Genomic DNA, 16,573 nt, shown 5'->3' on the forward strand with positions numbered 1-16,573 from the left:
TTCTCCTTCTGACATACTGGTTCTGCCACTACAACACTTCAATGCTGGTCTCTTGTGAGTGCAGTAAAGTTCTCTGATGTGTTTAACATTTATATCCACTTTTCAAGGCATGAACTAGAGTTGCCATATTGACAGGCCATACTGTCCTGAAAATCTCCCCTTAAAAATCACAATACCCAAATGCATTCTGAGCTCTTTGTTTTTACCATAAAGTTTGAACCCGCCCAACAAGTTGTCCTTTCTTTAGCTTACCCTCAGTAAATTTCCATCATGTGTGGTCAACTTTCCAGATACATATGTTTGCAGAATTTGCTTACAACAGTAAGCCTCATCTGATCTGGGTTGGACAGTCTCCAAGACCTATCCAAATACCAAAGCCTCTTCTTCACCCGCACTACCTTTGTTTCTTTCTGATATTCTTTATTTAGTTTCACCGCTTTACCACAGCTCAGCAAGTTTAATTTTGAAAGACTGAAAAACAAGCAATTTTTCCAGCTCATTGCAGGACATGGCAGTTTTTATGGTCAAGCTAAAAGTAATGTTAATTTGCTTCCTTTTCTTACATGTGATGTTTGCAATAACATTATCCATAAGGGACTAGAAATAATGATCCCCACTGATCACTAATCAGTGACCTTTGCCTCAAACTGTAAGTAGCCATCAAATAAGGAGAGAAAGAGGCTTATAATATCCTCATTATTGAACAGCCACCTTACATGCATTGCTAAGTTTCACAAAACTCAACCCATTGGGTTAAGATTTTGGAGGGTTGTTGTTGCCTATTGAACTGTATCTCAAGGTCAGTAAGCACAGAAAGGGAAAAGACTAATTCCCTTTTTTTTGGATTTACTATGGCATACATCAACCCTGACTGATAGGATATGGAGGTCATTTGTTATCAGACCTCTGCTGTTGCTGCTTTGAACTGGCCACCAGGGACTGAGAGAGCAGTCATCAGAGTTTTTTAACTTCTTGCTTTCCTTCTCTCAAGGTAAATGCTTAACTTCTGAGAATTGAAATGTAGTATGTAGAGGATCACAGGAGCAAAATTACGTCCTCCTTTTCACAATGCAATATGTTGCGGCTACAGCACAAACCAACTTAAAGACATAGCTGTGCCTTTAGTGCCTTTTCAAAGACGGTTAAGAATCATATTTGTTAGCTTAGGGTCATCCACTTGCCTGGATGAATGTAGCTCTGACAACACTCAAGAAGCTTGACACTATCCTATCTAGAAGGATAAGGGAAGCAGAAGAATGGGAACACCACCACCTGGAAGTTCCCCTCCAAGTCACTCACCATCCTGACTTGGAAATATATCACCGTTCCTTCATTGTCACTGGGTCAAAATCCTGGAACTCTCTCCCTATCAGCACTGTGGGTGTACCTACATCACAGGGACTGCAGCGGTTCAAGAAGGCAGCTCACCACCACCTTCTCAAGGGCAATTACAGATGGGCAATAAATGCTGGCTTAGCCAGCAACGCCCTGAATACAAAAAAGCTATAAAGTCTTCTAATTAAATGTCTATATTAATGATTTGGACGAAGGAACAGAAGATATTGTAGTCAAATTTGCTGACAATACAAAGATAGGTAGGAAAGCAAGTTGTAGGAAGGAAACATCTGCATCTGCAAAGGGCTATGGATAGGATAAGTTCAAGTGCAAAATTTGGCAGATGGAATATAATTTGGGAAAATGTGAGTTTGTCTGCTTTGATGAGAAGAAGATAAAAGCAGGATATTATTTATATAGAAAGAGAGGGACTGCAGAACAGTGTGGTTCAGAGAGATCTGAGTATTCAGATACATGAATCACAAAAGGTTAGCATGCAGGTACAGCAAGTAATTAGGAAGGCAAATGGAATGTTGACCTTTACTGCAAGGGAGATGGAGTACAAAAGTAAGGGAGTCTTGCTACGACTGTTTAGGGCACTGATGAGACCACACCTTGAGCACTGCGTACAGTTTTGATCTCCATATTTAACGAGGGATATATTTGCATTGGAGACAGTTCAGAGAAGGTTCACTCGGTTGATTCTTGGAAAAATGAGTGGTTTTAAGAGGAAAGGTTAAGTGGCTTGGGCTTTTACTCGGAGTTAGGAGAATGAGACGTGGCCTTATTGAAACAAATAAGATTCTGAGGGGGCTTGACAGGGTAGATACTGGGAGAGTGTTTGCATTCATGGGGCATCTAGAACTAAGGGGCACTTGGGTTCTGTTGCAGAGGGTGTAGGTGAGGATTTCAATAGAGCAGTGCACAGACAGAGGCTGATTAGCATGCTCGCAAAAATGCTTGATGGTCAGGAAGATATCATAATCCTCATAATGTTATTGTAAGATAGTGGTATCTGTGTCCATGTGTGTCTCTGTGTGAGACTTAATTGGATTAAAAGCAGCTGGACTGAAGGCTCTGATGTTTTAGGTGATGAACTAAGTTTGAAATGTGAAGTAGGTAAACATAGGTGTCAGGGGAACATTTGCATTTCGAAATAAACCAGACTAGCTTGAATTCAAAGAGAGGGAGTGACATATTATACCTAGTCTGGTAGAGTTCAGAAACAGTGTACTTCTTTTTCCCAAAGATTATTGGTAAAGCTTCTTACTATGAGAGCCTTTTATTATCAGAAAGATAAAGTCCAAAGACATAGTGAAACAATGGGAGTTTGCAACCAGGGGGGAGGATATGTATAAAGGAGTGGAGGCTGTGTGTAAGGGTAGGCATTTTTGTGATCTAACAAGTGTGAAACGTCTTCAGCATCTATGCCTCAAGCTGCCATTTTCAAAGAACTGAAGTTAGGAAAACTCACTTTGAATTTGACTGGTTCAGGGTATTGTGTGTCACCTTGCCTGAGTCTTTTAAAATCTTCGGCTTGGCGAATGTGAGCAGGACCCGCTTGCCGAGGTGTAAAACGATGCGGGGTGACGTCAGGTGTATGTCCCAACGTCACTGCGTCGCATTTAGATTTTCAGTTCGGCAAGCACTCAGCCAACTTGGCTGCGCACCCGCCAAACTGCCAAAGACCTATTAAGGCCATTTAACTAACAATTAAAATAATTTACAGAGCTGCCTGTCCAACCTTAAGGCAGCCTTTGCAATTGTCATGGAACTTCATCCATGGGCGGGATGAGGCTTCATGAACAATTTTAAATTTTCTCAAAAATTTTTATTGAAATTAATGCACATGTCCCAGCTCATGTGGCAGTTTCACATGAGGGGACATGTCATAAAAATTTTTTCAACACTTTATTTAACTGGTAAAGCTTAAACCTAATCTCTCTGAGGCACTTCTGTGCCTCAGGGAGATTTCTGCACTCTTTCGCACAGCACTTCCGGGTGCGCGTTACACTAGGTGGGCCCTAATTGGCCCGCCCATGTAAAATAGTGGTGCGGACCCAACTGGGGGCACCGATCAGGTCCATGCCCATCCCCGCACAACCCCTCCGACAGGGGGACAATTCTACCCTATGTGTCTTACTGTTGCCTTAACAAAAGTGTAGCTGGGAGTCAGATTAAGTAGGGGATTTAGAAGTTATCATAGTAGTGATTTGTAGACATATGTATGTGCTTAAAAGTCATTTTTATTATTAGTAAATGTTTAATCTAGTTTTGTAAAAACCTATTATACTTGATGGTCTTATTACTAATGAATTCAAGGCACACATCTCAAAATTCATACAAATTGCAAAACAAGTTGTGGCAGTTGTTTCAAGATCCCCTTTGGGATTTGAACAACTCAGCGTTTACCATCGGCTGTGCCAAAACATTGATACATTGGCAGGCCTGTCAAAAAGCCTGTGTTCACTGTCTGGAGCATGGAGGAGTCCAGCATCAACCTTGAACTGGCTTTGCGCAGAGCTTGGAGCCCATTCTTTCTGGCATTGAAGTGGTAACCAATTCTGTTGTCATACTTGTGGACCAAACCATGATGCAATTTCAAGTGGTTAACATCTCAGCTTCCAATGTAGTATAAGCAGAAATCACGCAATGTCTTGAATGCAGCAATGGAAGCTCAGACTGAAGTTGCACAAGCTCAGCTTGCTGCTATGTGTGTTCAGACTGCTACCATCATGGCTGAAAACACCAGTATTGAAAGGGGCTTGCAGGGTATTGCAGTAGTTCAGTAAACTGTGCTCCAGGAGATTGCTGAGGTGCTGACTTGGAGGTGTGGTAATGGTTCCATGGAGCATGAACCTGCTGCCCTCTCTCAGTGTAACACCATTCATTTTCCCACCACTGTCACTCCAGTAGTGCATTTGCTGTTGCACTCAGCAAGCCTAAACTGCTGCTGCTCATGCTGAGGTGGTAATGTCTAAAGTCATGGCTTCTAGGGACTGAGCTACCTAAGATCGCCCTGCAAGGCTATCTGCAATCTCCCCACCAAAAGTATTCCACCAACCATGCCTGCAGCCATGGGGATAAGACTGCAAAGGAGCACGAAGGAAGGCAAAAGTATATAGATAATAGGCACTAAGGGAATGCAGTATTGGATCGTTGGTTTGATGGAGTTGGTTTGGAATGTTTATTTCCTGGTGGGGTTTTTTTGTCAGCATTGTGGCGATGGTGACTATGTGAAGGTCTCTTACAGATGGATGGAAAGATGTGGGACATTTGTTGAATCGGGAATTAAAATTATGTTCACTGGCATTGCAATCGGATGTGCCGATTACAAACAGCTGGAACAGAGAGGGGATGTGTTAGTTTCCACCTCCTTTTCTCTTCTTCCTCTGCTTCCTCCTCATTTTCCTCTTCCTCCACCCCTTCAGCTTCTCACCGTGTAGCTGTTGGTAATGGTTGTGCCCTCATGGTAGCAAGGTAGTGCAGGACACATAGGGCACAGTCATCCCGGAATTGCACTAAGTGCGGTAGCGGGCATGAAAAATGACGTTTTACCCATTGGCTGCAGTGGCGGGTTTTCACGCCGCATTGTCCCCTTCTCACTTCATAAATTATGCACTCACAGGAAACAAGCCATCTCACTGATGGGTGGCCTCCACTTTGGCCACCATGCCATTGCTTCACCACTTCCTCATCCCGGGTGCCATACTTAAACTGCAGCTGCGTGCACAGTTCAAAATGCTTGCAGCCCAGGACTGATCCAGTGAAGACATGGCCCCAAAAGCCAAGAAGGGTGCAGCCCCTTGATTTAGTGATACATCCATTGAACGCCTTTTGGATGCCATGGTGGCCTGCCACAATGCCTTCTACCCCGCTCTGGTGCAGGAAGCCCATTAGTCTCACCACTCTGGAGGTGTTGGCAGAGGTGGTCAGCATCAATGCTGCACACAACAGGCCACCATCCAGTGCAGAAAAAGGATGAATGATCTTATCCGTACCACCAGGGTAAGTCAACTATCTCATCACCCTCAACTCACCCACTCACAAGGCCACCACACATTCAATGGTATCTCACTCATTGCCAGCTCAAGGGACATCACATTTCACTCTCTCACACACACCCTCAAATCTCCATCTGGCCTCATCTCCTCTGGAGATCACCTCCTCATCCCACCCATGTCTCCACACAGCCGCATGCATGCCTGGTATCTTTCTCATTTGGCCTGGCATGCGCCTTGCTCACACCATCTCCATCTGTCTTTTTGCAGGGCAAGATCGCGCACAATCAACGGGAGAGGACCTGTGTGGAGTGTCGGACATCAAGGTCCTCACTCTGTTCGAGAGTCGCACGTTGGAACTGATATGGAATGTTCCACCGGTGACGGTGAGTCGCAGTAAGCATCCATGTGATGATCCTGCACCACATCATCCCTCTGTCAATGCTCCTCTATGTGTAACACCGCTCCCAAGCATTAATAATCTTCACTTTCTCTCCTAGGCACATCTGCCACATTGCCCTCAGGCAACCTTGACCCTGACTCCAGTACCTCGGATGAGGACCCTGAGGGCAGCACAGTTGAAGACCCATCATGGTGCTCTCCTACACCCTCCACCAATGCAGTGACACACACACACCTCAGTGGGACCTAGACATCGAGTAGTCACAATCTGGTCAGCACAGCATACAATCTGTTCCACAGTAGGCAGAGGCAGGGACATCTGAGGTCACCCTCAGTGGAGGACTGCTGGAGGCAAGGAATCTACTGAATCCGAGTCAGATGATGAGGCTTTGGACCCAGTCCTCACTCAGTTTTTGCAGCTGCAAAGACAATCACAAGAACATCAGGAAGAGATGTCTGGTGCACTCCTCAGATTCCAAGGGCCGATGGAGGAGTCTGTCCATCTTCAGTCCGAGGTGATAGTGCCGACGTGCTGAGGCACCAAGGTCAACAATGGCAGGTTAGTTGCTGCCATGGAGATCTTGGTCTAGAGCATTGATCCTGCGTGGGCTGAACTCCATCACTGACGCCTTAGTTGACCTCCAACAGTGTTAACGTGAGAGGGGTGTGGGTCAGCTCGATCTCACTCCAGCTGACCTTTCTCCTCAAGAAGTCAGCCAGTTTCTATTGCAACCAGTTTCAATTCTGCTATAACAGAATACATCACAAAGCATGATTGATTCTGCAACACTGATTTCCACCCTCCTGTTCTAAAGCCAATTAGTCTTGCGAAAACCTCACTCAACTTACCGTTACCATGGTGAAATAGAATTTGTTAGGGATCTCAGGTCACAAGGTTTATATTTGCTGACAAGGCTACGTCTAGTTATTTACAAATAATTTAACACACGGTATTGTAAAAAACATCTAATGTCGTCTAAAACAACTCACTAAACACAGCAACTGCTGACCTGTTATAACATCTTTCATTTGCTCTAGTGGTTAAGTGTAATTGGATGCAAGGTTTTTCTGCCTGTTGCAGGTCTCACCTGGATAAGCAGAAATATAATGGTCAGGGTCCTCTTGTGTGTTGGGTCCATTAGCTTTATTACAAAGTTAATATGAGTGAGGTTGTTGCATTCTGTGCATTCGCTGTTTTCTCCAATTCCACGGTTTACCTCTGCCAGTCAGAACTTTTTGGCCACCTACAAGAAAGGGCGTTAGCATTCATTTGCAAAGTGAACAGTTTTCATTGTTACCCAACTTATTTTAAACAAGGAATTCCCTCCATGTGATCTGGGGCTGATGATCTCTGTGACTGGCTCATTTGGTCAGATTGGCTTGTTTTCCCATGGAGAAAGGTGCCTTCTGTTGATTTGTCCCATTGTCTGACAGAGCATAAACTTCCACTCATTTTAGGAGTAGATTCTTATTTGTTCATTTGCTTATTTTTAATGCTAATCATTTACAACCAAATCACTTTAGTGCAAACAGCCTTGTCACAGGTTAGTATTTGTGAATTAGATTTTTTTTTGACGTATACAAAGTGAAATCTGAAGCAAATAGATCCACAGCTCTAGGTCTAAATTATTGGATAAAAGCATCTTCTCCAAAGATAAAGCTGGCAATAGCGGGTAGATAAAGATAGTATGGATAAGATTAACTTAAATAAATTACTTGACATAATTACAAAACCTGCAACCAGGGGACCCAAATGCAGAAGGAAAATTACAGCTTAGATCAAAAGAATGAAAAAAAGCTTCCTAAAACGCCTTTTAATGACTCAGGATATCAAAGTGTTCTACAGACAATAAAGTTTTTTTTAAAAATGTAGTCTTTGTTGCAACGTAGGAAATGCAGAAGTCAGCTTGCACACATCAAGCTCCCACAAACAGCAATGTGATGTTGATTGAAGCCAAGACAATGGGGATAACTCCCCTGGTTTTCTTCAAAGTAATGCCATGGGATCTTTTATGTCTATCTGAAAGGGTAGACGGGGTGTCAGTTTAACATCGTATTGGAAAGACACTACATCTGACAGTGCAGTATCCCCTCAGTGCTACGCTGGAGTGACAGCCTTAATTTTTGTGCTCAAGTCTCTGGAGTGGTACTTGAACCCCAGCCTTCTGACGCAGAGGCATGAGTGCTACCATTGAGCTCAGCTCCCAGCTTAATTAAAAAAGAACTTAAATGTAGCACTTCATCACATCTCAAACATTGCACTTACAATAATATAGTCACTGCATTTCGGAGGACTAGCAGCACTTTGTAATTGTTGACTATGTAAAGGAGGCATTTGTGGAAGGCTGTTCTATTTCATTTTCAGCATTTTATTGAGCACAGATTTCAGACAGGTGTGACAACTACATTTAACTGATTTCACCAGAAGTGACAATAAGCTTAATTTCACTGCATTGGTACCCACATGTTACGTGGAAATTAACTTAGTTCTAAAGCAAAAACTGCAAAAGAACTAAGTCAGGTGTGCAACGGAAAATTCGTTGTTAAGGCAACTCAGCAGCATAACGTTGTTCCAAGCATGCTGGGCTCAACTTCAAAGTTGAGAACCAGTTTCCCCTCCTTCCCCATGCAAAAGCACACCTCCTTCTAACAAAATGGCTGTGTGGTCTATAGCAGACAGCAGAGAGCCTGAAAAGGGAGAACATACATAAGCAGGGATAGCAAAACTACTATATATATATATACATCTTGTGTTGATGCTGTGCCCCTAGCACACTGAAATCAATGGGTTTCCAGGCTGGTGCTGCAACTTCTTAAAAAATGAGATTACAAGAACAACTGTTAATTTACTTGTTCCAGACCTGGTGCTGTAACATTGTTCAGGCCATAATGACAACGTCAGCTATAAGAAATTCCATTCTGGCCAAGGTCGCAGAAAACTCACCAGTTGGTATGCAGCTACAGCAAGTGATTAGGAAGGAAAATGGAATATTGGTGCTTTTTGCAAGGGGAATTGAGTATAAAAGTAGAGAAGTATTGCTCCAGCTGTCCAGGGCCTTAGTTAGACTGCATCTTAACCACTTAACTCCTTACTTAGGAAAGAATATAAATGCATTAGAGGCAGTTCAGAGAAGGCTCAATCATCTGATTCCCAGAATGAAAGAGTTGTCTTATGAGGAAAAGTTGAGCAGGTTGAGCCTATACCCATTGGAGTTTTAAAAAATGAGAAGCGACCTTATTGAAACATATAAGATCCTGAGAGAACTTGAGATGGTGCATGCTGAGAGAATGTTTCCCCTTGTGAGGGAGTCTAGAACTAGGGGACCAATTTAAAAATTAGGTGTCCGACGTTTAAGACTGAGATAAGGAGAATCTTTCTTTCAGAGATATATTAGCCTGTGGAGTTCTCTTCACAGAGAGCAATGGAGGCTGGGTCTTTGAATTTATTCAATGTTGAGTTAGACAGATTTTTGATCAACAAGGAAGTCAGAGGTTATGGCGGATGGGCAGGAAAGTGGAGTTGAGACCTCAATCAAATCAGCCATGATCATATTGAATGGCAGAGCAGGTCCAAGGGGTTGAACGGCCTACTCCTGCTCCTAATTCTTGAGTTCTTGAGTTCAGGGGCTGTCAGGCACCCATAGGGAGGAGAACCAGTAGCTCGACACCCTGGGGCCATCCACCCAGGTGACTCTGGGAATGTCCGTCCGCTCCAAATCCCTTCTTCCTGTGACCCCTATTATCTCCAACTCCACAGGCCGAGGAGGGTGCAGCTGGCGCACAGCAAGATACCCAATGCAGGCTGGGGCTATTCAGGTCTCAGCCCTCCAGAGAATGTCTGCCAAGGTCATCACTGACAGGGCGTAGTAGTCAACAGGCTGCCTCCATCTCTGCTGTGGATGTTGGGGAGCACCAAGACGTAGCGGCAGGGTTAGCAAGGTTAAGAAGATGTAGTTGCACCCCGTGGACACAGGCGCTAATCTATTGTAAATTAACTCCCAAGAATTTCTCCTCGCCTATGGCTCCTTGTAATGATGAGCAGTGTTTGTATCACTCAGATGTGAAACCTTTCTGCGCAAGATAAAGGCAGATATCTCAGTCCATGACCTCTTCCCTGTGCAGTGTATAACCATCAGAGCAAAGTTTTGGCCGAGCTTCACACTTACTGGACACATCAGTGATGCCTGCACCTCGATGTTGCTGCCAGAAAGTTGTGGACAGGTGACACAGAGTTCCATCATTCTCTCTGGGTGCTTTCAGCACCTTTGAGATGGGGCTGGCACCCCATCTCTTCAGTGTATGGTGGCACATTCATGCTTTTGCATTGTTTGAGTGGGCAGAAAAGCTTCAGAGGCCCGACTCCAAACATGTCAATGGAGCTGCTGCTGAATAGTCTCAGCTGCGGAAGGATGCTCACTTTTGACAAGTTTTTCCAAGCCTGTGGCCACTTTCTTTAATGACCTGCTCAATGACAGTTGGTCTGGCAGTAAGTCTCTGTTTTATACATGCATCCTACCTGTCTATGGTTCTGCATGAGCCATATGGTCAGCAGATAATCCTTGTTTCCCAGTAAAATGCTGATGGTACATCAGACTGGCACAGAATAGGGATATCATGATTGCTGCCAGGATAAGGGGCATTTAAATGCTTGATGGGCTAAACATGGTCCCACACCAGCTGCACATTGAGGGAGCGGAGCCTTTGTAGTTGCAGTGCATCACTGATTTAGATGTCACACCCACAAAGCAACATGTGTGTAGTCAGTGGCACCCTCCACGATGGGGGAGCCTGCTATTCCGACAAAGCCAAGTGCATGCTCCCTCTACTTCTCTTTTGAAGAAGAGAAGGCAATTTATTCCCCTATCATTGCATAGTGTGTCACTTAAACAAAAGTGGATGGTGAACTGTGGGATGTTAGAGATGTTCTCTGCTGTAGCCTGGAAGGAACCCAACATGAAGAATCTCCAAAGGAGCGTGCCATGTTAGATTTAGTAATGAGTAATGAACTAAATTTAGTTAACAACCTAACAGTGTGTGAACATTTATCAAATAATCATAAAATTAAAAAATAATAAGCGATCATAACATGATTGAGTTCAACATAGTTCTTGAAAGGGAGAAATGTGAAACAGCTACTAAGGTTCTAGATTTGGGTAAGGCTGACTTCAATGGGACCAGACTGTCCACAGTAAAATGGGTAAATCTGTTAATTGATAAAATGGGGGAAGTGTTCAAGAATAAATTTAATAAGATACAAAATTAGTTTATATCCCTGAAGGTCAAAGTTCTACTTTGCAAAATAGGTAGTCATGAGCAACTAAAGAGGTAAAAGACAAAATAAAACTAAACGAAAAGCATGTAAAAGTGCATAAAAGGGCACAGATCCTGGCAAATGGGAAAGCATCAAAGGGTGACAAAGAAGATCGAACTACACAAGGGAGTATGAAAAGTATGAAAACACAAATATTTTCCAATTTCTTTAGGAAAAAGAGTTCGGTCAGAAGCAATATCGACCCTTGAAAACTGATAACTGTGATGTTGTCAGCAAAAGTAAGAACATGGTGGACACGCTGCCTAATTACTTTGTGCAAGTATTTATGATAAAGCATACCAGACATCCCAAGAAAAATATTATTGAATCATGGCCACGGTCTCAAGAAAATTAATGTAAACAAAATAACAGTAATGAGAAAATTAATGACACTAAGGAGCGATTAACTCCCAGGACCAGATAATTTCCATCCCAGGATTTTAGAGGAAGTAGGTGAGAACATTGTTGATGTTATAACTAGAATCTTCCAAAGTTTCCTCAATTTGGGAATCATTCCTATTGGGTAATTGTGCATGTTGCACCACTATTTAAGAAAGGTGAGAGCAGGGAACCAGGGAATCATCAATCATTTCGTCTAACATCTTTTGTCAGGAAATTACTTGAGTTTATAATTAAGGATCGGGTAATGACTGATGATGTGCTGCTTATTTATGCATACATAATTTTGAGAAAAGCAAGTGATCTGGCACGGCAACCCAGCCTTCCATACAGCAGGAACCCCACTGACTTTCCTGCCCCACCACCATACTTGATCTCTGGAGCAGAAAATTCTGCCCTAGTGTTGTTACAAGGAGAGGTTAAACAAACTAGGATTGTATTACTTGGAATTTAGAATGTTAAGGAGTGTTTTGATCAAAACTTTCAAAGTATTAGGAGGAGCAGGTAGGTGGATAGGGAGAATATATTTGGGATAGGTGGGTAGGAAGAATCTATCTCAGATAGGTGGATAGGGAGAATCTATTTGGAATAGGTGGATAGGAAAAATCTATCTCAGAAAGGTGGATAGGGAGAATCTATTTCAGATAAGGGAGATATGGAGAATCTATTTGGAATAGGCAGATAGGGAGAATCTATTTCAGATAAGGAGATATGGAGAATCTATTTGAGATAGGCGGATAGGAAGAATCTATTTGGGATAGGTGGATAGGGAGAATCTACCTCAGATAGGTGGATAGGGAGAATCTATTTCATTTGATTGGCCAGTCTATTACTGGGGGTATAATGTAAAAATTAGAGTGAGGCCTCTCAGGATTATAATTAGCAAACACTTCTTCAAGCAAAGAATCACAAGTTTAGAACTCTTCTGCAAAGGGCAATTGATGCTAGATCAATTGTTAAGTTTAAATCTGTTAACAAAAAGTATTAAGGAACTTGGCACAAAGACTGGTTAAATGGAGTTAAGTTGCAGATCAATCATGATGTATTGAATGCTGGAACAGATGCAAGAAGCTAAGTGGCCAACTTCTATTACTATGTTCCTGTGTTCCTAAGTTATTCACCTTCACACCTTCACATTCACAGGATCATCTTCACATTCACTGGCAGTGCTGACCTTGTCCTGCTCTGAGGCTGCAACAGGTGGCAGACTTCATTGAGTACCTCCTTATTGAATGGAAGTGTCTAATGCACCAATCCTCCCTGAGGTTTCTTAGGAAAATTGCTCCCTTAAGAGGCTGTGTAGTTATGGCCTCCTTCTGAGAGCCCTTCTTCCCCCTTCCCTCCTCTGAGCAGCTTATCCTCCTCTGTTTATTCCCTTTGTTTATTCTTTCTGTCATGCTGCAGGCCAAGGGAGATACAAACTACTAGAACCAGTCACTGGGAACAAGTGGTGTGAGCCGAAGCCTTGAAGTGAGACCCAAGGTCTCCACACACCATTCCCTGCCGACTTCACTAACTTTAGTTGAATGTGTAAACCACCAACCATTTCTACAAGCTGAGTGCAGCAGCCTGTAGAAATCAATAATCAACTAAACTGAGAATAATTGATGATCCTTTTAAATAGCACAGCAGGAGAAGGGGGTATCTCCTGCTGCTGAACACATGTTCATAGTTCTGTGCATAGTTCAGACAGTGCATTAGCTGGAGTGTTGAAGTCAAATATGGCACTACCAGAGTCAAATCAGCATTACCTGCTGACTTGACGTCATGATCTGGCTAATCTGCAAACTTCCGGCACAGGCTTCTAGCATCTACCCAAAATGGCACTCGGCCAACAGAAGTATGTGTGCATGGCAAGGCCACCTTTTTAGGTCCAAAGCGACACCTGTAGCACTAAAAATATGGAGCCTAATTTTGTGGACCGTGTATTTTGCTTTGATTCATGCCATGTCTCATGCTTGTAGGTAAATGATGAAAGGGGCTTGCCAAACATGTTTTTTCCAAATGTTCCGGTGATTAACAGCTAATTCTGTTTACCTAGTAAAGAAGCGTTTTAATATATTCTCTTCTCTTCTCCTTTCCCAAAGATGCTAATGCATGTCACCTGAATAGTCCACCCTTCATGTATGAGCCTTTACATACTTTGTTCGGAGGGCCAAGTCTGATCGTGTTTGACCATGAAGAGTGAAAATGACCTGTCATCTTCCAACAAAAGGGGGTTGGAGGCCAAAGGATAATTGAGCCAGGCTACACACTTATAATTCAATCTCCTTTTTAAAGCAGTACATTGAGGATTTTTTGCAAAGCGATTTTACAAATCTTTTATTGCAATGCGGTTTGTAGCTCGTGGTTTCTCTGAAGCTACAGGCTAAGTTGCTGAGAGAACTGAAGCTATGCAGCACCATCACTGGCAGGAAAGTGTAATTGCATGGTGTTGTAACCAACAAGGAGAGAATTCAACTTCAGGTAGGCGATTGGTCACCTGTAATGCACCTCAGATGGGAAGGAAAATCAGGCAGGAAGTATAATGGGTGTTTAATCCACTAATGGATATATTATGTCCCTCCAAAATTGAATTTAACTCCCAGAGAATCAAAAACAAATGTAATCTGATGTTCTGTGATGGATGGTCCTGGTCCAGGAGTTCAGGGTGAGAGCAAAAATCAGAAGGGGGTGACATTTGACTCCTGTTATGTGACTTAAGTGAAGTTGTAAATGTTGATCCCATACTCACCTCATACTCACTGTTATGCAGTTCACCATTTGTCTTACTTTCAATGAGGTCACATTCTGTTCCAACAATCCTTGATCCTCAACATCTCTCCTATTATGAAATGGGTGAAGGCAGGATGCACAGTGTTAGTCATGAGTGAGCGGAAGAAGGAACACGGGACAGACCCTAGTGGATAAATGTATTACATGAATAAAGTATAGTTTGTCAATTTGTTGGCAAAGAGCTGGGCACTATCTGGGGACTGTGGGAAGCATGGCAGGACCCTGAAATGTAGCATTGCGAGAAACAACAGTGAACTGACCAGAGGGGGAGTCATGACACTGGATTAAAACAGGGTTCAGTTAATGATTAGCCACCACCTTCAAAATACAACTCCGCTTCCCCCCACCACATTCCAGTGGACACCCAGTGGATTTTGGTGATGAGCAATTCTCAATGATGTTGTTGTGTACTGTTGCCTGGGGGCTGCAAACTCAAGGACTATGGACAGGTGATATAGTATAAGGAACAAAAGCAGTAAAAAGATTTGCAATTAAACTTTAATTCAACAAGCAATACAAATGGAGTAATTATGCAGCAAACAGTAAGAAAACACTAACAAGCTTTAGTTACCAACGGTGCACAAGAACAGTGGAAAAATGGAAAGCGCAGATGGCAAGGACCACACTCCTCTACATAGTTGTGGTAACTGGATGTGTAGTCACTTCGTCCTGCCAATCACGGGTCATATGATGTACTGTGGGGGCTTCGACCAGTAAGCTCTTAGCACAGGCAATCCATGGGGTGGGCTTTTCTGATGAGAGATCTGGTGGCGCGTAAGCATTGAAAATGCCTCTGTAATAAAGTTTAACTGCTTCTTGACTAAACCAGTCTGCTCCGTAGAATCATCACATTTGGCAATGAGGGTAAAATCAACTTCGACTCTGCACCTCGCTCTGTTACTGTGAGTAAATCGAATTTTAAAAATCTACTCACCAGTCATGCCATTGTCTGGAAGAATTGACCCATATGATGCTACTACTAAAGATTGGAGTCAGTATGTTGAGCACCGTGGATTGTACTTTGTAACAAATGAAATAACCGCTGAAGAAAAGTGGAAAGTGATCTTCTTAAGCGCAGGCGGCAGTAAAGCATATAACTTTTTTCATAACCTGACTGCCCCGAGCACGCCCAGTTCCAAGTCATATAGCGAATTAGTGGACCTAGTGAAAACACACTTCCAGCTGAAACCATCTGTGCTAATGCAGCACTTAAAAATTCAATTCAAGAGCTCGGGCCCCAGGAGAGTCCATTGCAACCTATGTAGAAACAATGTGGTCGTTTATAGCGAGGGACTGTTAGAAAAACAGCGTGGTCATTTACACCAAGACAGTGTTAGAGGAGCGTGACCTTTAACAGTGAGAAAGTGAGAAGAGAGTGACTTTTAACAGCGAGAGAGTGAGACAAGTGTGAGACAGTGAAAGAGTGTGAGAGGGAAAAGAGCACAGAGAGCAGCTGTTTGGTGATTAGGATTGGTGAGTATTTCTAGTCTTTAAAGTAAAAGTAAGTTCTTTAGTTTTTGTTTAGATCTATCATCTTTCTTTCTCTTTTACTTAAAGATAGCTTGTTAAGTATAAGATCGATACTGGTGTGTATAAAAAAATTATTATAATAAAGTGTAAAGAGTGGGGATACTAGAGTAATTAATTAGTAAATTGAATAAAATACAATAGCAATGGCAGGACGGGTGATGTGTTGCTGCTGCAGCATGTGGCTTCTGCTGGACACCAAGGTGATCCAGAGCGAACACATCTGTACCAAGTGTTTGCAACTTGAGGAACTTTGGATCTGAATTAAGGAGCTGGAGTCTGAGCTGCAGACATTGTGCCACAACAGGGAGGGGGAAAGCTAGCTGGACACTTTGCTCCAGGAGGCAGTCACACCCCTCAGATTAGGTCATTCTAATTTGGTCTGTGATCAGGGACAGGAGAGTGTGACTGCAGGTGAAGCAGGTGTGGGGACCCAGCAGGTAGCGTTTGAGGAGGCTTGACCCCTGCAACTGTCCCAACAGTTACAAGGTTCCTGCAAGTTGTGTGGATGAGAGTGGGGACTACAGGGAGGATGAGCGAACTGACCAGGCCACCGTGGTACAGGGAGCCATTCAAGTTGGGGGAGAAAATGGGAGTGTAGTAGTGGTAGGGGACAGTATAATTAGGGGGATCCTGTTCTCTGCAGCTGTGAGCATGAGTCCCGAAGGCTGTGTTGCCTGCCCGGTGCCAGGTTTAAGGACATCTCCTCAGGGTTGGAGAGGAACTTGGAGTGGGAGGGGAGGGATCCAGTTGTCGTCCATGTTCGTATCAACGACATTGATAGGACGAGAAAGGAAGTTCTGCTGAAAGAATTTGAACAGTT

At 43.2% G+C, this 16,573-nt stretch overlaps 1 protein-coding gene across 1 annotated transcript in view; it reads left to right on the plus strand.

Annotated features, from left to right (window-relative positions):
* Window positions 1–4,004: 4,004 nt before the first annotated feature.
* Window positions 4,005–16,573, plus strand: part of LOC121288946 (leptin receptor-like) — a 90,865-nt gene continuing 78,296 nt past the window's right edge. Inside the window, exons 1-3 of the mRNA XM_041207813.1 lie at window positions 4,005–4,107; window positions 5,607–5,722; window positions 11,222–11,329. Of these exons, the coding sequence (XP_041063747.1) occupies window positions 4,005–4,107; window positions 5,607–5,722; window positions 11,222–11,329 (327 nt within the window). The remainder of the gene's footprint in view (window positions 4,108–5,606; window positions 5,723–11,221; window positions 11,330–16,573) is intronic.

Source organism: Carcharodon carcharias, chromosome 16 (genome assembly GCF_017639515.1).
Source record: "Carcharodon carcharias isolate sCarCar2 chromosome 16, sCarCar2.pri, whole genome shotgun sequence".
Taxonomy (NCBI): Eukaryota; Metazoa; Chordata; class Chondrichthyes; order Lamniformes; family Lamnidae; genus Carcharodon; species Carcharodon carcharias.